The 26,979-nt window shown below is 44.3% G+C and overlaps 1 protein-coding gene across 3 annotated transcripts in view; it reads left to right on the forward strand.

Moving 5' to 3' along the window:
- Window positions 1-26,979, forward strand: part of TFR2 (transferrin receptor 2) — a 69,366-nt gene that overhangs the window by 3,938 nt on the left and 38,449 nt on the right. The window contains exons 2-3 of one of the 3 annotated variants that reach the window (XM_029580236.1): window positions 16,511-16,579; window positions 18,321-18,546. In XM_029580236.1, coding sequence (XP_029436096.1) covers window positions 16,547-16,579; window positions 18,321-18,546 — 259 coding nt within the window. In that variant the 5' untranslated portion in view covers window positions 16,511-16,546. Of the gene's footprint in view, window positions 1-16,432; window positions 16,580-18,320; window positions 18,547-26,979 lie in introns of those variants that run through there. The other 2 variants (XM_029580235.1, XM_029580237.1) reach the window with 2 other exon arrangements.

Consider the following 26,979-nt stretch of genomic DNA (forward strand, 5'->3'; position numbering starts at 1 on the left):
GTTCCTGGGGAGGGTGCGGATTTTCAAAGCTCTGCGTATTACTTTGCCCGGAGTAAACAGAGAAAAGCAGGTGCAAATCTCTGGTTTACCCCGCCCCCCAAATGACAATAATCAAAGCAAACCTATGCAGGTGTAAACCTCTGTAGGTAAAAAATTCCTGTGGTGTTTGTACAAGTGAATCCCACCCACCCGGCCATACACAAAAGAGAGTAACAGCAAAGGGAGATGACACACACACACACACACAGAGTCAGTGATAAAGCCAGGGATTAGAACTCAGAAAACCCAGGGAGGAGCAACCCAGACCGCAAGATCACTGCTCTAAGCACACACACATCCTCCCTGAGCTCTGCTCCCTGGAGGCCCCAGACTGGCTGTGCATGCGGCACCATCAGGCCCAGGGGATTAATCAGAGGGCGACAGATCCTGCAGGCAGCTCCACCCAAGAAGTCACCGATAGCTGTCCTTGACTGCTTGCACATATCCTCCCATTTAGGGCTCAGCCTCCTGGGAGGGGACTCCTGTTATAGCCAGGGGAATGAAGGCATTAAGCAGGCAGATCCAGGGTGACACATGACTGGGATTTATATTTGTACACAGCAGCACAGGACTCCTAGGCCTCAGTGCTGGCTTATTATGTCTCCCCCCACTGTGTAAAACCTCAGACCGTATTACTGTGGGAAAAGCCTATGAAAGTGGGTTAGGGCTGGTCAGTAGCCGCCTTCCTCTTCCTCCACCATTCCTCTCCTATTACCTTTCCATTAGCCAAGGTTCCTCTTATCTCCCCCACCCCAATTATCCTTCAAATGCCTGTTCTCCCCAGGCGGGTGTGCTGGAAACAGCAGCAGTAGGGGAGTGCGTGGTTCTCCTTTCCAAGACTGCATTTTTGGACACAACTACAGCGAGGGGAAAAAACAAACCAAAACAAAAAAAAAACAAAAACACTGCAGACCTGTTAGCCTGATACAAGCAGTGGGGGCCACGTAATGGCAAAATAGCACAGAAGGACAGAATAGTGCAACACCCTGGAGCCAGTGGCTTTCGTGATCACAGGCAGCAGCACGGTCAGTTACACAAGAAGATCTTGCCAAACAAACTTGATCGATTTGTTTTCAGTGACCAGTGAAGCGGCAGTAGACGTGGCCTGTCTGCCTTTTCAAATTAAAGCCTTTGACCACTGTTTCACACTGGAGACTGGAGAGTACGCTAACCAGTCTGGGAGCTGGAAGAAAAATTCAAAACTGGGTGAAAAGCTGTTTGAGCAACAGGACTCACTCTGCTGAAGGGAAAGCTGAACCAGCGGGGTTGTCACACGGATCAGTGAAAGGGCCCAGTCCACTTCAATGTCTTCCTAAGTGACACTAGGGAAGACGTACCTGCAGACGATATGAAAATCTACTACACAGAGTGGACATAGCAGATGAGGATACAGAAAACGAAGGGTAATTAAAAAAAAAACAAACCCAAACATTTGGAAGAATGATCGAGGGCTTAGCAAATGAAAAATGGATTTTCTCCTGGGACACAAAGATGGCAATTTTCTGTGCATTTCATGTGGGTAAACCAGCGTTCTGTGCTTGTGCGTTCCTTTTCCTGCTGGTAAGGAGCCTTCCCAGGGGTCAGGGAAGGGGTGATCAGGGGAAAGAGAGAACATGCTTGTCTCTCTTTTTCCCTCATTAGTTTAATTCTATATTTGTGCATATAGCGAGTCACAGGAGGGAAGTAATATTAATTTTCTACATGTCTCTAGCGAGATCCCGCTTTGGGGAACTGTAATCCATTCTGAAGGCCACCTATTGACAAGGCAAGGACATTGACAAGGCAGACACAATTCAAAAGGAGGGCCACCAAAATGCTGCATGGATTGCCCGAAGAGACTGGGGGGGGCAAAGGATGTACTCTCAAGAGGAAAGAAGGAAGGGGAAAGGGACATAGAACACAACAGTTCAAACATCTAGCAGGCTTCCGTAAAGTTCCAGAAGGAAGCATTTGCCACAGAATGAGAAGCTCAAGAACAGGAAGTTTATCATCTGAAGCTGAATGGCGGGAAAGCTCAAAAGGAATGTGAGAAAATCCTTTCCGTGAGGCAGCTATGGGCACCTGGAATAGTCTTCCAACTGAGCTGAGAGGAGCCAAATCAGAGGCAGAATTCGAGCATTCATGGGGCAGACAGAAAGGGATCTTAGTGGCAGAGGGACAAGTCCCGTGATGAGATGGTTGGAAGATACTGATGCTTAGACTGAGTGGGCCAAATGGTTCTTATCTGCTGACATCTTCTATGTATCTTCTTATAGATGAAACTGGAAGCATCTCTCTGGCAAGCAGAATACCCAAAAGGTCACACAGGAACACGACAGCAGAAAAAGACTAAGACTTATCTAATCTGCCCATCCATAAAACTGTTCATCTCTAGCACCTCCTCGGAGATCCCGGTACTTGTCTCATGCTTTCTTGAATTCAGATACTGCCATGTCTTCACCATCTCCACTTGGAAGCTGTTCCATGCACTCACCACTACCACCACTCCCTTTTTTTTTTTTTTTTTAACGTTTATCTGTCAAGTCAGCAACACAATGAACAATTTATATGAACAGAGCTGAACCTTAAAAATATGACAGATCTATTATTGTACATACAACCAATATACTGTGCCCGACTGGTTTCACAAGAGTATAACCCCTCCCCCGCCCATACACATCACATTCAAACCAATAAGGTTCCCACACTCTGTGAACATTATACGTGAAGGAAAAATAAAATGCAGTCAACAGGTTTCATCAGATAAAAATCATACAAGGACTTTCTGAGTCTCCTCCCATAAGCAAAAATAATGATAATTAAGAGTCTCTCTTTCTCATTAACTCCATTGTAGCTGAGTTATATAGTTCCATCTTCCATGGTCGAAAAGTGGGCAGCTTGTCCCCCTTACAATTTAGAAGAACCATCTTCTTAGCAAGTAATCAAGACATACAAAGAAATTTCTGACCCGCAGAAGGAAGAATGTAAGAAGGTGGAAAGAGATGCAAAAACCACCCAAACATAAGACCACTCTACAGCACATTGCAAAATCTCTTCCAGCAAAGCAAAGATTTGTCACCAGTAAGATCCCAATTTGTGGCCTGCAACAAACGTATGAACAAGGTTTCCCACCAATGTATTACATTTAAGACACAAATTGGACTCCCATAACTCCATGTTAACCCCCTTTCTCTCTGGTGATATTCACATGGTGAATGAATTGGAACTGCATTTCGCTCATAGTCTCTGATGAAAAAGAGTGCGATAAACTGCTTTAAATACTTTGATGATGTGTGAAGGATGTAAAAGCTCACCTAGATCGGCATGCCAACCAATAGCCAATTTTGTCAAGAAGTGGTGTACTTAAATTATTATGAACTGAAGTAATCCAAATAGCACGTCTGTTATATATGGGAATAGTATCACACAGTGTCCTCCGTATCTGTAAATGTTAAAAAGGCAGGGTTGGAAGTGTGTAATGACAAACAATGGCGTACTCGTAAATATGCATAAAAACTGAGGAGATAACTCCCAATCACCCCTAAGTTCCTGAAAATAAAATAAACACAAATTATCTGGATCCACTAATTGTCCCAAAGAAGCCCACCTTGAAAAAATAGTATTTCCCAGGCCTGCTGGAAAATCCACATTGCCCACCAAGGTAATAAAGGGGGAAATGGAAGTAGTGCATCGGAGACCCAACCAAAACCAGGGACGGATCATCAAAGACCCTTCAGATCGTGGGCTGTAGAGAAGGTTAAGAGGTTTATAGGGAAATACCCAACTTTCAAGCAGTCCCTCAGCATCATATTTATACTCAACCACCATCCAGTCTTGGATAAATCTTACAAGTCTAGCCATGTTCTAAAGCCATAGGTCACCCACCACCCTTAGATTACTCCTTAGTCTACCCCTTTCACCCTCATCCCTAAATGACTCGATTATTTGTATTTATTTATTTAGATTTAGCTCATGCCCTTTTGTTGGTAGGTTAAGCTATTTCCCTGCCCCCAGTTTTTATAATCTTAAAGGCCTCATTTACCAGGCATTATTCCCACAGACATAGAATGGGAGAAAAGCCTTGGTAACGAGGCCCTGAGTTTGTATCTGAGGCAATGGAGGATGAAATGACTTGCCCATGATCACTAGGAGGAAGGCAGTAGGATTTGAACGCTGGCTCCCCTGGTTTTCCAGCCTGTGGCTCTAATCAATAGGCTACTCCCCCCCCCCCCCCCTATTCCGTTATTCCTCTAGAATGTGCCTTTCGATCTTTATGTCCGTCTCCCCATATGCTTTAGAACAAACAGCCCTGCCCATTTTAGTAGCCACCCTGTGGTCCGACTCCATCCTGTTTATATCCTTTTCAAAGGTGCGCTCTCCAGAACTGTACACAGTATTTTACACGTGAGGTCTCACCAGGGACCTATACAGGGGCAATATCACCTCCCTTTTCCTGCTGACCATTCCTCTCCCTATGTGCCCAAGCATCTGTCTAGCATTTGCTGTCACCTCATCCACCTCTTTGGCCACTACCAGATCCTGCTTTTATTTTAGGAATAGAAGGATTTCACCCCTATACTGTACTGCTTTCTTGGTTTATTTGCAGTCCAAATGCATGACTCCGCATTTTTAGCATTAAATCTTAGCTGTCAGACTCTAGACCATTTCTCAAGCTCTTCTAGATCCCTCCTTAGGTTTTCCACACTTTCCTAGTGTTTACCCTGTTGCAGATTTTGGTATCATCTGCAAAAGGACCACCTTTCTCAGCAGTCCTTCTACAATATTGCTTATGAAAAAGGACTGATCCCTGTAGCACACCACTAGTAATGCCACTCTCCTCTTGAGTGAACCCTTTGTCACCTCCTAGTTAGTAAATTGATTGTCCCAAAGATTCCCTGACGACTGAGCAGCTAGGTGGTGTGATGGGATGCAAGCATTCATATCACACATTCCTGTCTCAAGAGCTTGGGTTTCCCTTGCTGTTTCCTGAGGGAGGAGTAGTCTTGCTGGTTGACAGAGCTTCTTATTTTTCCTCCCAAACCAAAATTCCCCCCTTTGCCCCTTTTTCTATCTCTTATCTTCCCAGTTTATAAGATTTATAGCCTGCTGATCCACAGAGCACAGCAGGTTACAGTAAACATACATGATGGATATGTAAAATAAAGATTTCAATTAAAACCAAACAGAACACACACAAAACATAATGAAAATACATGAAAGCCTTTTGTTTAACCTGAAATATCACATCCCCACATATCGCAGAGACTAGGGTGGAAATGCAGATTAGAACAGGTGGGTTTTTTTTAGAAGTTTCCTAAAGTGTAGTAGGTCTTCTCTGCCTTGAGAAAGGAATGGAGCTCATTCCACAACTGAAAGTACGTGAACATTCGCTCACAGGATTGGGCCAGGCATATCATTTTGACAGTGGGGATGACAAGTAAACCCTTTGATTCAGAACACAAAGGAAAATAGCTGACAGGCTTCAGTAGACTATGGGAATAAGATTGTTAATTGCTTTGAAAACTAGTGTGAGAACTTTAAGTCATATACACCACGATATAGGGAGCCAGTGTAGATGGGACGGAGATATGTGAGAATGAAGAGGCATTCCTCAGACCAAATGAGCTGCTGAATTTTGAATGGCTTGTAGAGCTGTCAGAGTAGACTGAGGGAGACCTAAATATTTATTTATTTAGGTGTTTTATATACCATCGTTCCAAAAAGAAGATCACAATGGTTTACAAAGTCAGTTTTAGAATTCTTATTCAGCATTCACATCGTTGTCGGCTTTCATACTCTAGGTCAACTCAACAGCAAAATCATATTCTTGTTCATGTCCATACATTTTCTAAGTTAACACATTAGCAATATATAATCTAGTACAAATTCAGACATTTTCTAGATTGACACAACAGCAACTACAGATTCCGATTCTAGTAACTATACATTTTACATTGTTTGGTCCTTATTGCTGGCTCCGCAAACTTGGTCTCTGGTACTGACATTGCAGTTATCAGCATTTTGGGATTTTACGTTAAATCATATGCATTTCTAAAGAGTCATGTTTTTAGCTCACGCTTAAAACTCTATTTCTGTTATTTGACAAAATGACTCTGGAAGACAGTTCCATAACTTGGGGCCCGCTATCGAGAACACTCGTTCTCTTATTTGCGTTAGGTGTGTGTTCCGAGTAGAAGTTCAAATCAGAACAACTCCAAATCCTGCTAGTCTACGCCCCGCCAGGCTTACTAGAGTCAGACTCCTCTCCTATCATCGAAACCATAACTCTGCATCTCAATCTTGACTCCCCTGCTATAATCCTGGGTGACTTCAATTTACATGTTGACAAAGTTCCCCTCTCTACAAACTGTGAAGCCCTCCTCACCGCACTGTCAGCGATGGGATTCAGACAACAAATCAATAAACCCACCCACAAAGCAGGCCACACGCTCGATCTACTCTTTACAAACACTGGTATTTCTCTTACAAAACAACCAAATTGCAAAAAAGTCCCATGGTCAGATCATTCTCTAATCTCCACCAGTTTTTCCTTACCTCGATCAGACTCCAAACTCAACTCAAGACCCTCTTTCCTATACAGAAAACCTTGCAACTCGGAACATCTAAGTAAAGCTCTAACCTCGGATCTACCACTCATTGAAGTATCTACCCCTAACGCTGCCCTCCAATCCTGGTCCAAAATAACAAAATCTATAGCAAACACTCTCTGCCCACTGACAACCAAAACAAGGTCTGCTAATACATCCAAACGTCAACCCTGGTATAATGATGAACTACGAAAACTCAAACAATTACTTCGGCAAAAAGAAAGAAAATGGCGCAAAGCCCCTTCACCAGCCTCACTCTCTGATTACAAACGTTCACTCCATCTTTACAAAAGTACCACGTTGAAAATCAAAAGAGACTACTATGCCCGAAAGGTTCATCATCTCAGCTTTGACTCAAAAGCTCTATTCGCCTTCGTTTCCAGCCTCACTAAACCTATCACTCCAGATATACCACCCGAACAAGCCCAGACTAAAGCAGATGAATTGGCTCTTCATTTTAACAAAAAAATATCGGATCTCCTTAATCAGCTGATTCCAAACACTACGTCTCCAGATAACACATATCTTCCCCAAAATAAAGACATCCAGCTTAATGCCTTTGAACCCATCACAATCACAGAGATACAAAATGTATTAAAAAGAATGAAACCGTCATCACACCCATTTGATCAAATCCCTACCAAAATGCTTCTTCTTATCCCGGACACAATAGCAAAAACCCTAGCAGATATTATAAACTGCTCCTTATCACATGGCATCTACCCAGATGACCTAAAAACTGCCTCAATCAAGCCACTGCTAAAAAAACCAAATCTAAATGCATGTGATCCCAACAACCTCCGCCCTATTTCCAACCTACCATTTATAGCTAAAATCATGGAAAAACTGGTAAACACCCAACTATCCAACTACCTAGAGGACCACAGTATTCTGTCCCCAAACCAATATGGTTTTCGCAAAGCCGCAAGCACCGAAACGCTACTAATTTCACTCATGGACTACCTACTCTCTGGTATTGATAAAGGCCAAGCATATTTTCTAATCCTCCTTGACTTCTCGGCGGCCTTTGACACCGTCAACCACGCCCTTCTTCTAAAACAGCTGGCAAACATTGGTTTAACAGGTGCCACACTAAACTGGTTCAAAACATTTCTAGAAAACAGAGGATACAGAGTCAAAATTCATAATAAAGAATCCCAATACCACCCTTCTAATAGAGGAGTGCCGCAAGGATCATCACTTTCACCCACCCTTTTCAATGTCTACCTGCTACCACTCTGCCAACTACTAACAAAATTAAGCCTGAAACATTTCCTTTTTGCAGACGACGTACAGATCGTAATCCCTATAAAAGAATCAATCTCAAAAACAATGGAATACTGGGACAGTTGCCTATTAGAAATTAAACTTCTCCTCAACAGTCTAAACCTTGTACTCAATGCTTCGAAAACAGAATTCCTGCTCATATCACCGGAAAACAATAACACACTTCCTAAACCACCCACACTCCTTCAAACAACCCACGTAAGAGACTTAGGAGCCATCCTAGACAATCGTCTCAACCTCAAAACATTCATTAACCAAACCACCAAAGATTGCTTCTACAAATTACATATCCTGAAAAGAATAAAACCGCTGTTTCACACTCAGGACTTCAGAACAATCTTGCAAGCAATAATCTTTTCCAAACTAGATTATTGCAACTCATTACTATTAGGCCTCCCAGCTTCTTACACCAAACCTTTACAAATGGTTCAGAACTCTGCAGCCAGAGTCCTTACAAATTCCAGGAAAATTGACCACATTTCACCTATTCTCAAAAACCTCCATTGGCTTCCGATCCACTATAGAATCATGTACAAAACCATTAACATCATATACAAAACTATCAACCAACACACGCAACTTGACCTACAAATACCACTTAAAAAATTCACCTCCGCCAGGCCTATCAGGGAACACTACAAGAGTCACTCCAAATTCCAAAGGCCAAAACCTACCAACATAAATCCTTGAGTCTCAGAGCCTTCTCATCAGCAGGTCCAGCTCTCTGGAACTCGATCCCACCTGATTTGAGACAAGAGCCATGCTCTTTAACATTTAGGAAAAGACTAAAAACTTGGCTCTTCAAAAAAGCATTTCCAAGCCTTGAATAAAACCTCCTCTCACTAGCACTAACTCGTATGCAATAATGGAATGTAAACACGAATCAACCAACCTCAAACCCTCTCTCACTAATTCCTGCTGAATATTTATCATACTATTACCATTCACAACTGTCATATTTATTCATTTGATTACCTATGTACCGTTTCATAGTCTTATTTTTTCACTTGCTATTCTAATGTATCAATAGGCTGAAATGTAAATATTGTGCTGTTCAATTTCTCCCCTTCCATCCCAAGTTTATTTTCCTTGTTTTTTGTAACTTTCCCTCTCCCTTTTTCTGATTCACTGTATTTAAAGTTCAAGGTTCTTATTGAAAATATTGTTTTTTACGTTACGTTAAGCTTTACACTCCTTGTTATTTGTAAACCGGGTTGATGTGATGCCTATCATGAAACTCGGTATAACAAAAACAATAAATAAATAAATAAATAAATAAATAAAAGGCACCGTTAGAAGTCCTTTGTTTTGTGATCTTAAAGGTTCTCTGCAGTGTGTCATGTTGAAGTGACACTCCTAATAAGCATGGGTTATTATTGTTGATGATATTGAAAATTAGAGCTAATACTCTGTAACGAATTCTGGGTTGTATAGGAAGTTAGTGTGGTGCTATCAGAGAGGGGGTGATGTGGTCAAATTTCCTTCTTCCTAGTTAAAGTCTAGCAGAGGCATCTTGAAGTAATTGTAGTGGTTTTAGTAGTTCAGAGGTTAAGCCTAGTAATAGGGAGTTGCGGTAGTCTAGGTTAGGAAATAAGTTTGTAAGACAGTGTGGAAGTTCTGTATTGTTAGTAGAGGTTTCAGCCTATGTAATATTCTCAGCTTGGAGTATCCTGTTTTGATTAATTTGCTTATGTGCTTTTTCATTGTGAAGTTCTCGATCTGTATTCCTAGGTCCCGTACTTGATCTGAAGGCGTAATTTTAATGACTCCTAGGGTCTAGGGTTAGAGGTTTGATTATCGTGATATCTCTCCTTAACCACATGATTTCAGTTAAATAGAGAGAGTTACAGTAGTCTAATGAAATATGAATTAGTGCCTGTGTAAGGACAAATCAGTTGAAGTTAGTATAGTCTTGATAGCACATAGCATGTGAAGTTTTAAAAAACAAACAATCGCGCAGCAATAGCTGGGTTTGTGGGCATAAGGAGAGGGTTGAGTCTAGCTGAATTCCTAAGTCCCGCGTTTCATATTTAATTACAATATTAACATCATTAAAAGGACCTACTAGAAGGCACACAGTTTCACAGCAGAAGAGAAACAATCTGTTTTTTTTTTTAATTCAGCACAAGGCTGTTGCAACACAGCCATTCATTGATTTTTGAAAAACAGTACTCCAGTCTGTCAAATGCTACAGATATAGTGGACTTGATAAGAAAAAAATTGCAAGTCATCAGCACACAGTCTGAAAGAGATGTTTAACTGTGAGAGAACGTGACATAGCGGAATGCAATCTAGGCGTCATAGTGGATAAAACATTGAAATTGTTGGCTCAGTGTGCAGCGGCAGTCAAAAAAGCAAACAAACTTAAATACTATCAATACATCTCGTTAGCCCTGTATTATCACTACATTGTTTTTCCTTTCAATTATATTCAAATGTATCATTGAAAAAAATCTAACAAACAGATAATAAAAAAAAAAAGAAGCAAACAAACAATGTTAGGAATTATTAGGAAGGGAATGGTGAATAAAAGGGAAAATGTCATAATGCCTCTGTATCGCTCCATGGTGAGACCGCACCTTGAATACTGTGTACAATTATGGTTGCCGCATCTTAAAAAAGATATAGGCAACCAAAATGATAAAGGGTATGGAACAGCTCCCCTATGAGGAAAGACTAAAGAGGTTAGGACTTTTCAGCTTGGAGAAGAGACGGCTGAGGGGGGGGATATGATAGAGGTGTTTAAAATCATGAGAGGTCTAGAATGGGTAAATGTGAATCGGTTATTTACTCTTTCGGATAATAGAAGGACTAGGGGGCACTCCATGAAGTTAGTTTTAAATGTGCTACATGCTAATCGGAGAAAATTCTTTTTCACTCAGCGCACAATTAAACTCTGGAATTTGTTGCCTGGGGATGTGGTTAGTGCAGTTAGTGTAGCTGGGTTTAAAAAAAGGATTGGATAAGTTCTTGGAGAAGTCCATTACCTGCTAATAATCAAACTGATGCCAGAAAATAGCCACTGCTATTACTGGTATCAGTAGCATGGGATATACTTAGTGTTTGGGTACTTGCCAGGTTCTTATGGCCTGGATTGGCCACTGTTGGAAACAGAATGCTGGGCTTGATGGACCCTTGGTCTGACCCAGTATGGCAATTTCAAATGGAGATAGATGTTAAACAGAGTAGGGGAAAGCAAGGACCTTTGAGGATCACCCATAGTTAGAGGAGAATAGAAACATAGAAATGACGGCAGAAAAGAACCAAACAGTCCATCCAGTCTGCCCAGCAAGCTTATGGTAGTATCTGCCACGCCACAGAAGTCACCCTATACTTATCAGTTTCCCCAGACCATCAAAGTCAGGGCCCTTGTTGTGTCCAATTCCCCGTTACCTCTTGTCATTGAAGCAGAGAGCAATGTTGGAGTTGCATCAAAACTATCTGGCTTATTGGTTAAGGGTAGTAACAGCTTCCACCGGAGCGCACTGTACTGTACCGGCCCGATAGGAAGGGTGGAAATTGGTCTGTAGTTTGCTAAATCAGAAAGGTTAGCATTAGGCTTTTTAAGAACAAGATGAATTGTTACCTCCTTTAAGTTATGGGGTACTTTTTTCTTTTTCTCTAAATCGCTCAATTCAGTCTTAATCCTCTTAATCACAGCCATGGAGCATTAATTAAATGGATAAAATAGTCCTTCAATGAACTCAGTGTTGAACTGATTTCCATGGTTGGAAGGGAGATCGAATTCAGACCATAAAGAGGAGGATGTTGAATCGTTGGAAGGCATACTGGCATCCACAGCAGCAGCTGTAATGGTAGTAGTAGCAGAAGTAGTGGTCGTAGTAATAGTGGTAGGGATGGAGATGATGGTAGTAGTAGTAGTAGTAGTTGTAATAGAGGTAGGGATGGTATTGCAGTATGAGTAGTAGCAGTTATAGTAGTAGTAGGGTTGGTAGTAGTGGTAGTAGTAGTAGTAGAAGTAGTAGTCATAGTGATGGTGGAGAACCCTTTAAATTTATTTTGAACATGCATCCTACCAATCTCTCCATACTCACACTCCTGCCCCCCCCCTCCCACCACTACCACCACCACCACCCACCTATGTAAATAACTCCTGTTATTAGAACATTGCACTGCTGCTGCCTGTGCTGTACTCTGTGGTGGAGCAGTGTGTGTAATAGGGTTGCCAACTGTCCTGATTTTTTCTGGACTGTAGATGTTTTATACTCTATGGAAATGTCCTGATTTTAGCAGGTTTGTATCCAATCCATCACTTAAATTAAACAATATAGTGCAAGCTTTGGTAGCAAATCTATATATTCAATCTGTGTTGGATACATTTATTTTGTGTAAATTACATAGACTTTGGTCCACAATTTAATCAGAGGCCTAAAAAAAACTTTTACAAAACAGTAGTTTTTGCTCCTGGGCTGGTAAAAGCAATTTTTTTTTGGGGGGGGGGGTGGCAGGGGTAAAGAAGCTTGAGAACTAGTGGGCATGATCTGAAACTCCAAAGGTGAGTAACAGCAGAAAACATTTCTTCACAGGAAGTATGGAACACTTTTCAGCTGAGGTGATAGAGGGGAAAAAACAGTTCAAGATCATTAATTTCAAAGTGAGGGGCAAGCCAGAGACAAGACTAGGGCTTGTGGCACTGTAGCAGGAAGTAAGCAGGACAGACTAGGTGGGCCCTTATCTGGTATTTAATTCTATGTTTGTGGTTTATAAATGGTGAACAGTGCAATAAAAAAGTTGCATGTGTATAAACCACATCAGTGAAGATATTAAAAAGAAGTTGCAAGTGTTTAGAAATTTGATGGTTGAAAGTTTGCAACCCTAGCGAGGGAAGCTTGCACTGAGAGAGTGAGCGAGAATCTTGCCTGTGCTCCATCTGTTCTCGTATTTCTCTGTATACGTGTGAGGGAAGCTTGCACTGAGAGAGAGTGAGTGAGAATCTTGCCTGTGCTCCATCTGTTCTCTGTATTTCTGTGTATACGTGTGAGGGAAGCTTGCACTGAGAGAGAGTGAGTGAGAATCTTGCCTGTGCTCCATCTGTTCTCTGTATTTCTGTGTATACATGTGAGGGAAGCTTGCACTGAGAGAGTGAGCGAGAATCTTGCCTGTGGCTCCATCTGTTCTCTGTATTTCTGTGTGTACGTGTGAGGGAAGCTTGCACTGAGAGAGAGTGAGAATCTTGCCTGTGGCTCCATCTGTTCTCTGTATTTCTGTGTGTACGTGTGAGGGAAGCTTGCACTGAGAGAGAGAGAGCGAGAATCTTGCCTGTGCTCCATCTGTTCTCTGTATTTCTGTGTGTACGTGTGAGGGAAGCTTGCACTGAGAGAGAGAGAGCAAGAATCTTGCCTGTGCTCCATTTGTTCTCTGTATTTCTGTGTGTACGTGTGAGGGAAGCTTGCACTGAGAGAGTGAGCGAGAATCTTGCCTGTGCTCCATCTGTTCTCTGTATTTCTGTGTATACGTGTGAGGGAAGCTTGCACTGAGAGAGAGAGAGCGAGAATCTTGCCTGTGCTCCATCTGTTCTCTGTATTTCTGTGTATACGTGTGAGGGAAGCTTGCACTGAGAGAGAGAGAGCGAGAATCTTGCCTGTGCTCCATCTGTTCTCTGTATTTCTGTGTGTACGTGTGAGGGAAGCTTGCACTGAGAGAGTGAGTGAGAATCTTGCCTGTGGCTCCATCTGTTCTCTGTATTTCTGTGTGTACGTGTGAGGGAAGCTTGCACTGAGAGAGAGTGAGCGAGAATCTTGCCTGTGCTCCATCTGTTCTCTGTATTTCTGTGTGTACGTGTGAGGGAAGCTTGCACTGAGAGAGTGAGCGAGAATCTTGCCTGTGCTCCATCTGTTCTCTGTATTTCTGTGTATACGTGTGAGGGAAGCTTGCACTGAGAGAGAGAGAGCGAGAATCTTGCCTGTGCTCCATCTGTTCTCTATATTTCTGTGTGTACGTGTGAGGGAAGCTTGCACTGAGAGAGAGAGAGAATCTTGCCTGTGCTCCATCTGTTCTCTGTATTTCTGTGTGTACGTGTGAGGGAAGCTTGCACTGAGAGAGAGAGAGCGAGAATCTTGCCTGTGCTCCATCTGTTCTCTGTATTTCTGTGTGTACGTGTGAGGGAAGCTTGCACTGAGAGAGAGAGAGCGAGAATCTTGCCTGTGCTCCATCTGTTCTCTGTATTTCTGTGTGTACGTGTGAGGGAAGCTTGCACTGAGAGAGAGAGAGCGAGAATCTTGCCTGTGCTCCATCTGTTCTCTGTATTTCTGTGTGTACGTGTGAGGGAAGCTTGCACTGAGAGAGAGTGAGCGAGAATCTTGCCTGTGCTCCATCTGTTCTCTGTATTTCTGTGTGTACGTGTGAGGGAAGCTTGCACTGAGAGAGAGAGAGCGAGAATCTTGCCTGTGCTCCATCTGTTCTCTGTATTTCTGTGTGTACGTGTGAGGGAAGCTTGCACTGAGAGAGAGTGAGCGAGAATCTTGCCTGTGCTCCATCTGTTCTCTGTATTTCTGTGTGTACGTGTGAGGGAAGCTTGCACTGAGAGAGAGTGAGCGAGAATCTTGCCTGTGCTCCATCTGTTCTCTGTATTTCTGTGTGTACGTGTGAGGGAAGCTTGCACTGAGAGAGAGAGAGCGAGAATCTTGCCTGTGCTCCATCTGTTCTCTGTATTTCTGTGTATACGTGTGAGGGAAGCTTGCACTGAGAGAGAGTGAGCGAGAATCTTGCCTGTGCTCCATCTGTTCTCTGTATTTCTGTGTATACGTGTGAGGGAAGCTTGCACTGAGAGAGAGTGAGCGAGAATCTTGCCTGTGCTCCATCTGTTCTCTGTATTTCTGTGTGTACGTGTGAGGGAAGCTTGCACTGAGAGAGAGAGAGCGAGAATCTTGCCTGTGCTCCATCTGTTCTCTGTATTTCTGTGTGTACGTGTGAGGGAAGCTTGCACTGAGAGAGAGTGAGCGAGAATCTTGCCTGTGCTCCATCTGTTCTCTGTATTTCTGTGTGTACGTGTGAGGGAAGCTTGCACTGAGAGAGAGTGAGCGAGAATCTTGCCTGTGCTCCATCTGTTCTCTGTATTTCTGTGTGTACGTGTGAGGGAAGCTTGCACTGAGAGAGAGTGAGCGAGAATCTTGCCTGTGCTCCATCTGTTCTCTGTATTTCTGTGTATACGTGTGAGGGAAGCTTGCACTGAGAGAGAGTGAGCGAGAATCTTGCCTGTGCTCCATCTGTTCTCTGTATTTCTGTGTGTACGTGTGAGGGAAGCTTGCACTGAGAGAGAGAGAGCGAGAATCTTGCCTGTGCTCCATCTGTTCTCTGTATTTCTGTGTGTACGTGTGAGGGAAGCTTGCACTGAGAGAGAGTGAGCGAGAATCTTGCCTGTGCTCCATCTGTTCTCTGTATTTCTGTGTGTACGTGTGAGGGAAGCTTGCACTGAGAGAGAGCGAGAATCTTGCCTGTGCTCCATCTGTTCTCTGTATTTCTGTGTATACGTGTGAGGGAAGCTTGCACTGAGAGAGAGAGAGCGAGAATCTTGCCTGTGCTCCATCTGTTCTCTGTATTTCTGTGTGTACGTGTGAGGGAAGCTTGCACTGAGAGAGAGTGAGCGAGAATCTTGCCTGTGCTCCATCTGTTCTCTGTATTTCTGTGTATACGTGTGAGGGAAGCTTGCACTGAGAGAGAGAGAGTGAGAATCTTGCCTGTGCTCCATCTGTTCTCTGTATTTCTGTGTGTACGTGTGAGGGAAGCTTGCACTGAGAGAGAGTGAGCGAGAATCTTGCCTGTGCTCCATCTGTTCTCTGTATTTCTGTGTGTACGTGTGAGGGAAGCTTGCACTGAGAGAGAGAGAGCGAGAATCTTGCCTGTGCTCCATCTGTTCTCTGTATTTCTATGTGTACGTGTGAGGGAAGCTTGCACTGAGAGAGAGTGAGCGAGAATCTTGCCTGTGCTCCATCTGTTCTCTGTATTTCTGTGTGTACGTGTGAGGGAAGCTTGCACTGAGAGAGAGAGAGTGAGAATCTTGCCTGTGCTCCATCTGTTCTCTGTATTTCTATGTGTACGTGTGAGGGAAGCTTGCACTGAGAGAGAGAGAGCGAGAATCTTGCCTGTGCTCCATCTGTTCTCTGTATTTCTATGTGTACGTGTGAGGGAAGCTTGCACTGAGAGAGAGAGAGTGAGAATCTTGCCTGTGCTCCATCTGTTCTCTGTATTTCTATGTGTACGTGTGAGGGAAGCTTGCACTGAGAGAGAGAGAGCGAGAATCTTGCCTGTGCTCCATCTGTTCTCTGTATTTCTGTGTGTACGTGTGAGGGAAGCTTGCACTGAGAGAGAGAGAGAGCGAGAATCTTGCCTGTGCTCCATCTGTTCTCTGTATTTCTGTGTGTACGTGTGAGGGAAGCTTGCACTGAGAGAGAGAGAGAGCGAGAATCTTGCCTGTGCTCCATCTGTTCTCTGTATTTCTGTGTGTACGTGTGAGGGAAGCTTACCCTTGCCCAGCTGGGGAGGCAAGACTGGTGGCTCAGGCTCTGAGGGGTGGAGTGCCCAGATAAGCTCTCGGTAGGGGCACAGCCTCTCTAATCGCTTTTGGGTGTTCCCCACAGGACTGGAATACAGAGTAACCAGGACGACTTGTGCACATGGATACCTTCCAATCCCTTCTCTCTGGTGTGGTAAGTACCTGTTCTGGCTTTCATTTTTCTATTTCATTTATTTTATTTTTCTCTCTCTTCCATTTACACTTTCATTCTTTCCTTTTTTTCTTTACATTTTTTCCTTTATTTCTTTCCTTTTTTCTCTCCCTTTATTTCCTTTTTTTCTCTGTCTCCTTTTCTTTTAATCTTTCTCTCTTTGTCTTCCTATTTCATGCATACTTTGATAATTTTCTTCTGTTTTAGTTTTCCCCTGTTCATTCTTTTGTCTTCTTTCTCTTTAAATTATTTTATTCATGTTCTCTTTTCCCTTCTCGTTCTTTTTTTGGCTTCATTCCTTCCTTTTGTCTTGTCATTCCCTTTCATTATATTTCTTCTTGTTTTGAAATCATCTGACTCTGTACAGAACAAATCTTAAACTAATACTGACAACAAATCCTGTACTTATTTTGCTTCTGATATTTTGACTTTTGGGGGATCTTCTGGTAAATCTGCTGTTTATTCCCTTGCTTTTGCCTTCCTGCACGTCCCTGGCCCCTCAGCAGTTCCTGTATCATTGGTTATTGCCCCTGCCTGCGCCCTCTTTCCTCTCCATAGCCGCTGTATGCCTGAAGCAGCTGGGATATTTTGTTGGGGGGGGGGAGAGGAGTTAGCACAGTGGGAATTAGAGGCTGTTACAGTTGTGCTCATAAGTTTACACATCCCTGGCAGAATTCGTAAGATAAGTAGCATTTTAAGAAAACATAAATGATCGGACAAAACACGTCTGTTATTTTCAATGCGTTTCAAATTAAACTATTATGAAACAATAGCATAATCACTAAACAAACCATAGCAATAAGGGGAATAATATAATGGTCCAGTTCAAAAGTTTGCATAGGAAGTTGGTGGGGCATTTGTTGCATGCAGCTCGTTTAACGATTGCACACCAGTGGAAAAGTATTCCCTCTAGAAGCTGTCGGGAGTCCAAACTTACGGAGATAGCTGTATTAGAGAGGTTAACCTATATGCTCCAGAATAGAATGGATACCTATAAGCAGACATGGGATACATATTGTTCCTGGCGGGAAATTGCTACCCACGTCTGATTGTTAGTGGACAGCTATGATGGAAATGAACACACATTGTCTTGAGTTAAGTATAGTTTATTGACTGTATGCTCTACACTTTTATCCGACTTTTGCATACGCAGTACAGTACATTATTTATAAAATAATTGTAAACACATGAAGAATAACAAAGTTAAAAAAAAAAAAAGTGAGTTACTTACCAAGAGGTTCCTGCAGATCATGTGGTGCAGGCTGAACCAGGTCTAGTTTTACCCCTAAGCATATCTATTAACTTGAGGTACCAAGTGTTTCTAAGAAAAGCAGAACTGCAGATTCAGAAACGCACTGAGGATAAAACCACAACTGGCTCAGCCTGTCCCTAATGACCTGGAAGCTTCCACAAAACTCAGTTCCTGAAGGGAAAATTTAGGGCAGCGCTGATATCTTGGCTTCACTCATCCAATGCATTCAGATACCTCTAGAGTGCAGTTCTAGTGAAAGAAGCAGGGACTATCAATACCACAAAGGATTGGGATGTGAATTCAAAACCAGGACCAGCCCTAAAGTCTCCCTTCAAAAACAGATTTTTTTTTTTTTAAATCCATTCTACCTATGGGTCACCTCATCTTTATATCTTCAGCTGGTGCCTCCATCATGGCTAATCTTTCCTACTTCTCTCTATAACTCCATCTCCCCAATTTTTCTGCTCTCAGACCAACAAAGGCCATTCCCGGCACTCTTACACCATCTACCGGAACGCAGACCCGAGCCAGGACAGCATGAGCCAAGTAGAGATGAAGATGACTGAGCAGGAGGCAGAAGAGGAGAACGAGCCCTCCATCACCCATGACATGGTGGCACTGGTCACCAGGAAGCCTCAAGACAAAAAAAAGGCCCTGATCTATCTCATCCTCATTGCCCTGCTCATCTTCACTCTTGGTAAGTCAGAAATTTCTTCCCCATACACACATCTTGTCGGAGATAAATAGAAGCAGAGTGGTATAATGGTCAGCTTTCCAGGCTAGGCCTGCCCAGTCCCCACTCATACTCCCTGACTTTTGCAATAATCCAGACCCTACAAGGCCTCTTTTTTTTTTTTTTTTTAGGGTTTCCAACGCATCCAGATCACGTCAAAGAGGCTGATTAAGTTCTGGTTTTACCCCCCACTGCATGCATGGAGATGTAGCACAGATTTCCCTAAGAACAGTGGATACCACCTCTCCATGCTTGCAATGGTGTGAAACCAGGACTGGCTCAGCCTCTTTGGTTAACCTGAGTGAGTCAGCAACCCTACATTGCAAGGGGTTACCAAATGGATCCATGTAATTGCTTACAGGCCACGCCAATCCTGTTTTTACCTGTTCCTTTCATCTTTGCATATATGAAATAAGTACCAGAAAAGGGTGAAGAGGCAGATGAATATAGAAAATTATAGACTTGCTCCAAAAAAGGCAAAATATAAACAATCTCAAAAGGATTTTTGTCTTAATATAGAACTAAAGACATAAGAACTGCCATACTGGGTCATACTAAGGCACATCGAGCCCAGTATCCCATCTCATACAGCGGCCAATCCATTCTCAAGTACTTGGCATATCTCATAAAGCAGATTTAATTCCTGTTACTCAATCCCAGGAACAGGAATAGCTTTCTTTAGTCTATATGGTTAATAAATCAAGCCGACGCAATATCAACACACGGAAAAAGGGGCACCTCATGATTGAGCTCCTGCTCTCCTAATGCACGCCAAATTGACCTCTCTGGGGCGCCCGATGCAATATGCAAATGAGCTGCCACGGTAAAAAGAAGGCGCTTGGGAAGTTGTGCGCTCCTAGCCCCTCCTCAACCAGCCAGCACCCAAGAGAGGTGGCTGTCAGCGGGTTAGGAAAACAGACGCTGGTTGTTAGTTTCATGGTGCTCCCAAGGCAGCAAGGAGGAAATCTCTCTTTCTCTCTGGGTGTACTCACAGTTACTGAATTGCTGTAATGTCTCCGGAACAATTACCATGCCGCAAACTTAACCAAAACAAACTTAACTAACAAATCTTCAAGGGTTGTCATCAGACACCAGCACATGTTCTCGATGTTATTTCCAATCTCCGTCCACACCCTCTTTTCTCTGAGTGAGTGTCCCTCAAGCTGGCTGGCACTAAGAAGCCCGGGGTTTTGAACCTAGCAGGACAATGGGTTTCCTTTCTCCAATCTCCTAATCTGGGTCTGCTTCCAGTCTCCCTAGGAGGATTCTGCAGTACACCCTGCAGAATCTCTACCTTTTGGTCTAACATCTGTGAATAACTAGGATGTGGAACAGCCCTTTGATATATTTTTGTCCCAGTTGTGGCCTCATATAAAAAGCTGAGCAGTGCAAAATTTGCAGCCCCCCTCCCCGCCCCCAGTCACACCCTCCCCACACACAATTTAAAGCCCTAAAACACCTACTATTAGGAAAACAGAAAGAGCCAAGCTGCTCTAGCTCAGTGGTTCTCAACCTTCTTTCCCATATCTGACTGACCATCGCTCACATGCGTGACACACTGCTCTTTATAATCCAAGGCAGCAAAAAAAAAAAAAAAAGGGCCAGTATTACTTTTTATTGTTAAGAATGACACAAGGTAAAGATAAGTACTCTTTCTGAACAAAAAATTACATAAATAGTAAACCTCCCATACCAGAACAGCACCAGCTTCCAGCACTCAAACAGTAACCTCCTTACCTAAGAAAAAGACAATACTCTCTCCAGAGATGAATGGGACCAGATATTTGTGAACACTAAAAGGCGTTCTATTTCCACTTCCCTTATGGAAAACGGATTCAAAGTTCTATTTTGATGGCATCTTACCCCACACAGACTATACCGTGCTCACATCAGTCCAGATGGTTTATGTTGGAAGGGATGTGGTCACTCGGGAACCTTTATTCATATGTGGTGGTAATGCCCTAAAGTGAGAAGAATCTGGAAGGAGGTGTCAGATATTATACATGGAATTCTGGGCCGACAAGTTTCCTTGCTACCGGAAAGGGCCTTACTGAATGCATCAATTGAGGGCTCTAGAAATGATAATGTTATCATTTGCTCAGATATGTCTGGGGACTCAATGTATCTTGGCGTCTACATGGAAGCAGGCCCTGGTGCCCTCGTTGGACGTTTTGCTTCACAAACTGGACAATGTGTGCACCCTGCCCAGGATGACTGCTCAGCAACACCACAACATACCTCGTTTTGCACAAGTGTGGAACTCCTTATTTACAATGGAGGGGAAACTTATCGACGGCGGTGACCATGATTACAAGCCAGAAGCCACCTTTACCCTTGTCTAGTCGAAATAATGTCACTCCGATGACTAAAGTACACTTTACACAGCACCATGTATATTTTGATTTGCTTTGATTTATTGGGTTATCTGATAGCTGTGCATATTGGTTACCGTGTTATGCTGCATTGTATGGCAATGATATACACTTACATATATTTCTATAATTTTACATTCATATAATATGATCAATAAAATTTAAATTAAAAAAAAAAAGACAATACTGAAAATATTACACCAGGCTTTAAGACACCAATACACCTCCTATTAGGAAAACGGAAGGAGCCAGGCTGCTATAGAGCCCTACACAGAAACTACACGCCAGCAGAAAACCTCACCTGAATCACGTGCTGTCCCTCACCTGACAAAGACTAAAGAGACCATAAAGCTTAAACAGAACCATATGGACAAAAACTGAACTGGAGGGGGGCGCTCTAACGCAGCCGATGCGAGCAGACGCGTAGCTGTCGCGCTCCGCTCCCCCACGAGCCCACAACCCGCCGCAAAGGACGCAAACCGGCCAGAAACTTTATAAAAAGCAACTGCAGCGCTCCTTTAAGTGCTCGACTTCATTTCCGTGATGGCCACAAAACGCAAAACTGCCGATCTCAGGCAGTTTTCTTACAACAAGCTGCCTGACCCGGACCAAGATGGCGCCGCCGACGGCGATTCCCTCGCAGAGGACGGCGAGGCTGCAATGGCGACTCGAGCAGCGATCCCTGACGGGGTTGCTACCACGGCTGACAACTTTCTTACCCGCGATGAGGTACGGCAGTGGTTCATGGACCTCAGGAGGGATATGAAGCAGCATAAGCAGGACATCATGGCCTCAGTCGCGGACCTGAAAGAAGATCTGGCTGCCCTAGGGACTCGGGTGGATGCAGTGGAAAACAGGGTGGATGCACACGGTGAGGCCCTGAATACACTACAATCTCAGGGAGCACAATGTAATTCTGATATTCTGGAGCTCCAAGAGAAAATAGAGGACTTAGAGAACAGAAATAGAAGAAACAATCTTCGTATAAGGGGCGTGCCGGACACTCCAGAATTTTCTGATGCAGCTACTATAGCTAAACAAATTTGCCACCATTTGCTTTCTGGGGCCAGGGCTGACACAGCCGCTTCACAGGCAGACATCCCGGAGGTACTTTTGGAACGTGCGCATCGAGCGTTGGGCCAGCGCAGGGACCAGAGGCCGCGAGACCTGGTCATCTGCTTCCATAGCTTCCAAATTAAGGAGCGGGTTTATGCGGCGTCACGATCCCAGAAGGAAATCCAGTGGAACAACCAGCGCATCTCCATCTATCAAGATTTGGCACCCATCACCCTGCAGAAGCGGTATACTTTAAGGGAAGTCACTACTGTATTGCGGGCGAAGGATATAAAATATCGATGGACTTTCCCTTTTGGGCTCCTGTTTCAAGCTGAAGGAGTGACCTTTAAGATTAAAACTTTGGCGGAGGCTGCGGAGGCCTTCCATAGAGCGCAACTCCCTGCCACATTCCAGGTTCCCAAAATGGCGTCGGGCATGGGAAAAATGGATATGGCACCCAGATGGCAACGGGCGGATAAGGGCGGCAAGAGACTGAGGAGGCAATCCGATGCCCGTCGCTCCCCGCAGAAGGACCCAGGGTGATTTACCCTTTGGACCGGTGTTTCTTTGCTTCTGATGGAGCTGCTTTGGAGCTGCTGATTAGCGCCTGTGATTACACACAAGCTGCAACGCGGACTTGGTTTGGTTGCTTGTTTGACTGTTTTCTTACCGCCTCATCTGAGGTGTAGCGTTGGTTCCTGGTTTTGCTTACACTTCTACAGTTTTAGCATTCATGCGGGTTTGGTGTTTAGGCTTCTGTTTAACCATTTAGATTAGGATGTGGGTTGGGGGGGGAGAGGGGGGTCACGGGGGCTGGTGGTTGTGGTGTGTCGGGTGCTTGAGGCTCCCATTATCAGTGTATCCCAGGGAAGAATGGTGGGATACGGTGGAGTTGTGGGGCGACACACAGAGGCATTTATTTTCTTTTTCACTTTATGGGTGGGGAACGCACGGGTAGGGGAAGTTCACATTCTCCTTAGGCATGATCTTCGGATTGGGGAAATCTCCTTCTTATTCCTTATTTATTTATCTATTTATTTATTTGCTTCTATATATTTACCTGAGTGATGGCTACTAAAATTTTATCCCTTAATGTGAAAGGGCTAAACACCCCTCAAAAACGCTTGTTACTTGCTAGGGAGCTTCAGCGTCAAAAGGTGGGCATAGCCTTTATTCAAGAGACCCATGTGCGAAAACACCATGAAAGGTTGCTGACCTTTCCCCACTTCCCTTCTCGCTTCTGGGCGGCAAGTTCCAAAGATCGTAAATATGTGGGAGTGGGGATATTACTCTCTGCGGCCTGTGTGCATGAAGAACTGTTTAAGGTTATGGACCCTCAGGGTAGATTTATTTTTTTAAAAATTAGGGTGGGTAAACGCATCCTCTCTCTCCTTAATGCTTATTTCCCAAATACCGACCAGGTGGCATTTTTGAGCAAGATTGATAGTCTCTTGCAACAACACTTGGAAGGGGACCTCATTTTTGGCGGGGATTTTAATGCCACCTTATGCCCTAAACTGGACAATAGCACTGGAGTGGGACCGGCCACTAGATTTCGGACCAGGTGGCTTCGCTTCTTGGACAAGTGGTGCATTCTTGACGTCTGGCGACGTCGCTACCCGCATTCCAGATCTTATACGTTTTACTCCAACCCCCACGGTACCTATACACGAATTGACTATCTGTTTGTTTCTACGCAAGCCCAAAACCGAGTTCTACAAACTGGGATCGACCCTATCACGTGGTCTGACCACGCTCCCATATGGGTCGAGCTTGCCCTTCAAGACTCTGACTCAGGGTATCGGCCTTGGAGGCTCAATGACAGTCTCCTTAAAGACCAGGCATTTTCTGCTAAACTTGAATCACATATGACACATTATTTCCAGGAAAACCGATCGGAGGATATTAATCCCTTGACATTATGGGAGTGTTCCAAGGTGGTTATGCGGGGGCATTTTCTTTCCCAGGCAGCCTACTGTAATAAAACTAGGGAACGCCATAGGCTTACCTTAATGGCTGACCTGGAAGCTTTGACGCAGCAGCATATCATCACCTCCTCACAAACAGTTTACCGCCGCATCCTACACATTAAGAGCCAGCTCCGGTCTTTGGAGGATGCAGCCATTACCCACCAGTTACTCCTTCTCAAACAACAATTTTTTGAGGGGGGCAATAAGGCGGGCCGTTATCTTGCGCATAGGCTGCGAGCTGCTAGGGCCCAGGTGGCCATTGAAAAAATACATCCTGGATCGGGGACCCCCATTACAACCTCGGCGGGCATTCGGCAGGCTTTCACCACCTTTTATTCCCAGTTGTATGCCTCTAATCCTGCGGTGACTGACGCTGATATTGATACATATCTCAGCTCAGTCCTATTGCCTGTCCTCACAGACCCCCAGAGGGAGTTTTTAGACAAACCAATTGAACAGAGTGAGGTCCTTAGTGCCATCAAGCATCTGAAACCGGGCAAGGCGCCGGGACTCGACGGCTTTACGGGCATTTATTATCGCAAGTTCGCGCATATTCTGGCGGGCCCCTTGACGGACTCTTTCAATGCTTTGCTGCATGGTGCTACCCTTGGTAGTGATTCTAATACTGCGGGTATCACAGTGCTACCAAAGCCGGGTAGAGATCCTACAAAATGTAGTTCTTACAGGCCTATCTCACTCATCAACATAGATCTCAAATTACTGGCCAGGGTCCTCGCAGTTCGACTTAATGGGGTCTTGCCTGGTTTAGTTCACAACGACCAGGTGGGGTTTGTCCCCGGTAGATTAGCGGCGGACAATGTCCGGAGGATCGTGAACATTATAGATTTGGTGCACAGTGAACGAGTGCCAGCGGTCCTCCTTTCTTTAGATGCCGAAAAGGCCTTCGATTTAGTTCACTGGCCTTTTTTATTTAAAACCTTGCAGCGTATGGCGTTTGGCCCATCCTTTATGTCCTGGCTGGCGAAGTTGTATGATCACCCTCTCGCTCGAGTTAAGGCTAATGGGAGCTATGGTGAACCCTTTCCGATACAACGGGGAACTAGACAGGGGTGTCCTTTGTCTCCCCTCTTGTTTGCTTTATTTCTCGAACCCTTTACCACTACCGTTAGGGGATCTAGGGACATTGTAGGGGTGAGTAAGGGTGATTGTCACTTTAAAATCTCTCTATTTGCGGACGATGTGATGTTCACACTTACTGACCCAGAGGCTTCCCTCAGGGGTGTCATGACGGAGTTGGGCAGGTTTACGTCGGTTTCTGGTATGAAAGTGAATTATGATAAGTCTGAGCTTCTCAACCTAACGCTATTGCCGCCAGCGGTGCGGCTGATAGAGCAGCTATTTCCCTTTAAGTGGGCCTCGCCCGCGCTGAAATACTTGGGAGTCCGATTAGGATCGACCACTAGCCAGTTATTTGCCTTGAATTATGATCCTCTTGTAAAAGCCATACAAAAAGACTTACACAAATGGCAGAATCAAATGCACTCCTGGTTGGGCCGTCTTGCTATCATCAAGATGAATGTTCTCCCCCGTTTTTTATATTTTTTCACGACCATTCCCATTTATTTATCTAACCGTGTGCTCAAGCAATGGCAACAAATTTTATGCAGCTACATATGGCGCAGGCGTCCCCCTAGGGTGGCGAGGACCACGTTATATAGACCGAAAGCTCAGGGAGGGGTGAACCTACCGAACTTACTGTGGTATTACGCTGCTGCGCAACTCCGTGCTCTGGTGGCTTTACATCGTACCAGTGACATACCGCAATGGGTGCATTTGGAGCAGGCCCTTATAGGAGGTTTTCCCATCTCTGCGATGCCCTGGCAGCCAAAAGCGACATGGGATCTCATCGTTTATTTTCCCTTTGCGCTACGCACGACACTTCGGGTGTGGCGCACTTGGAAACCACAGCTAGTGGGCACTGAATTGTATACTCGACTGACATACTTGTGCACTAACACTGTATACCCCACCTTCGACGCCTCTAAAACCATGAAAAGCTGGGTATCTATGGGCATTGTTAGACTGGTGCATATACAACAGCAGGGGTCACTGATGACTCTCGATCAGCTCTGCCAAAAGTACTCTCTTCGTGGGGTGGATTTTCTGCATTATGCCAAATTGTATCACTTTATTAAACGGGGGTTGCGTGGGGGTATTCTGAAATTAACGGGCACACTTTTTGAGACCTACTGCACGAACCCACTACTCGTGCGCGGTCTCATATCTAAGATATATGGCATCATTAATGGAGTGCTGAGGACTCCTCCCCGCCACTGTGTGCTGTGGGAACAGGATTTTCAGTGTCATTTGGACGACCATGATTGGGACGCTATCCATTCCCTAGCTCATAAATGCTCTGTTTCGGTGGGATTACAGGAAAATAGTGTCAAAATGATCTACCGGTGGCATTATACTCCTGTGCAACTCCATAAATTCCGACCCTCCCTGTCTAATCTTTGTTGGAGGGGGTGTGGGAATCTGGGTACCTATTATCATCTCTGGTGGGAATGTCCTCGGGTTGTTCTAGTCTGGCAAGAGGTGTTCCGTTGGCTGTCTGTAATTCTTTCCGCTCCAATTATAGCTGAGCCCTGGCATGTGCTCTTGGGTCTCCCAGTGCCTGAACACAATAAGCACACACAAAGGTTTTTGACACATGTTTTTATTGCGGCTCGCTCTGAAATAGCATTGTCTTGGAAGGGCCCTCATATGCCGGGCATAGCTAGGATCCAACATAGGTTATACACCCATTATCAACTCAGCAGACTTACAGCGGTACTTAGGGATCGCTTGGGCGCCTTTGACAAAATATGGGTACAGTATGCCACATGGCTTGGCTCTCAGGCTTCTCCTTCCCTGACTCTGTCTTGCACTTGAATGTTCCCGGATTCCGATGGGGTTTCTTGGTTTATAGGCCCATTGTGCCCTCGTCTATAGCCCTTGGTTTAATCACTCTGGTTTGTCTACCCATGGTATCGCTG

This window comes from Rhinatrema bivittatum, chromosome 16 (genome assembly GCF_901001135.1).
Source record: "Rhinatrema bivittatum chromosome 16, aRhiBiv1.1, whole genome shotgun sequence".
Classification (NCBI taxonomy): domain Eukaryota; kingdom Metazoa; phylum Chordata; class Amphibia; order Gymnophiona; family Rhinatrematidae; genus Rhinatrema; species Rhinatrema bivittatum.